We start from the raw sequence: 1,786 nt of genomic DNA, 5'->3' as shown, positions 1-1,786 counted from the left end.
GTTCCGATGGGATTTGCTGGAATATTCCAGAGAGAGGGAAAAAACAATCTCGGAGAGAGCCTGGAATGCCAGGAATCATTCCCAGGAGCTGCATATTCCCTGCTCCAGGCTGGGAACCGGGAATGGAGTTCAATCCTCACTTCCCGGCCTCGGAGCTCTGCTCCAAGTGCCCAAAAACCAGGAAGGAGAAGCTTTTTCTCCACAAATCCTATGGAAAAGCTCTGGAAGTCACCGGCAGGGTTTATGTGCCCACAGTTTGGCCGGATCTGGTGGAAAAACCTGGGATTTTATCAATTTAACCAATCACTGGAATTTTTACCTGCTCCAAATACCTCTGGAGTGACTCCAGCTCCCAGTGCTGGACGAGCTCTTCCAGGATATCTTCGGTTTTCCAGGAGATCTCCTCGGTGCCCCTGGAGAAACGGGAGGTGAGGAAGGAAAACCACGCAGGGAGAAATCGGGATGGGAAATCCAAAGGGAAACGGGGAGAATCGGAATGAACGGATTTTCCATGGATGCGGATGGCTCTCGACATCCCGTGGAGGTGGAAAATTCCTCCTCCCGTCTCCCGAGCGGGAACAGCGGGAGAATCCTTGGATTCGCCGGGAAGGAGGGCCTGCGGTACCTTTGGCAGAACAGGTATTCCTGGGATTTCCTCAGCTCCTTGCTGCTTTGGATGTGGAATCCCGTGAAAGATTCCTCCATTTCCTCCTTGCAGCCGCAGCGGACGAATTCCAGGAATTGCTCAAAGATCCCTTCCCATCTTTTCTCCACCGGGAATTCCTTGAGGCCCAGCTGGCTGGGAAACAAGGCGGGATTAGGATTTTCCATGGCCTTCCTCAGTTATTGCGGATTTCCTCATGGGAATTCCTGATGGGAATGTTGTGCGGGATTTGATATCGACACAGAGCTGGGAGAGCTGGGAATGTTCTCCTGGAGGATTCCAGGGCGTGAAGGGGCTCCAGGAGAGCTGGAGAGGGATTTGGGATGAGGGATGGAGGGACAGGAGCCAGGGAATGGCTTCCCCTTGGAAAAATGGAGATTTTGGTGGGATCTTGGGAAGGAATTCCTGGCTGGGAGGGTGGGGAGGGGCTGGGCTGGAATCCCCAGAGAATCTGGGGCTGCCCCTGGATCCCTGGCAGTGCCCAAGGCTGGATTTGGATCACCTTGGGATAGTGGGAGATCCCTGCCCATGGAATGGCTGGGAATGGGATCAGCTTTAAGCTCCATTCCCACCAAAATTTCCCCAATTCCAGGATAATCCTAAATGGAAATTCCATAAAAGCACCTCAAGCCTCTCGTCCCAGCAACAAAATTCCCTGGGGGAGAAAAATATTCCAGGTGCATGGGACATAAAAAATTGGGATTTGTGCTGATGAATTGATCCCGGGGCTTCCTGCTCCGTGCGCTGCTGGATATTCCCAAAAATTCCTAAATAAGAGCATTTATCTCGTCGGAGATCCGGCGGAAAAGCCGGATAAGAGGATAACTCGGGAAAAAGGAATTCCTTCTCTCCCACAGAATCCTCGGAGGGACTGGGAATGTTTTGGAGAGGAAAAGAAGAGGGAATTCAATTGGGATTTGTGAGGGGAAGTGGAATTTGGGAGGACAGGCAGCTGCTTTTCCCACCGGGAATCTCTCATTGGAATTAAAGCGGTGAATCCAGGCAGTGTTTAACAAGCAGAGCGTCCCAATTCGGGATTCATGGGAATTACACCATGGGATTCCATGGCAGTCACACATCCATCCCCTAATTCCCTAGGGAATGAACCCCAGCATGGCCCTA

At 51.9% G+C, this 1,786-nt stretch overlaps 1 protein-coding gene across 1 annotated transcript in view; it reads right to left on the bottom strand.

Annotated features, from left to right (window-relative positions):
- ALS2CL (ALS2 C-terminal like) overlaps window positions 1–1,786 on the bottom strand; it is a 36,765-nt gene that overhangs the window by 10,861 nt on the left and 24,118 nt on the right. The window contains exons 9-10 of the mRNA XM_042019840.1: window positions 626–799; window positions 320–413 (exon numbers count right to left, since the gene is read on the bottom strand). Coding sequence (XP_041875774.1) covers window positions 320–413; window positions 626–799 — 268 coding nt within the window. The remainder of the gene's footprint in view (window positions 1–319; window positions 414–625; window positions 800–1,786) is intronic.

This window comes from Corvus kubaryi, unplaced genomic scaffold (assembly GCF_017639235.1).
Source record: "Corvus kubaryi isolate FWS band 111438036 unplaced genomic scaffold, C.kubaryi_AGA036_p1.0 36238, whole genome shotgun sequence".
NCBI classification, from domain to species: Eukaryota; Metazoa; Chordata; class Aves; order Passeriformes; family Corvidae; genus Corvus; species Corvus kubaryi.
This window is presented reverse-complemented; position numbering and strand designations above follow the sequence as displayed.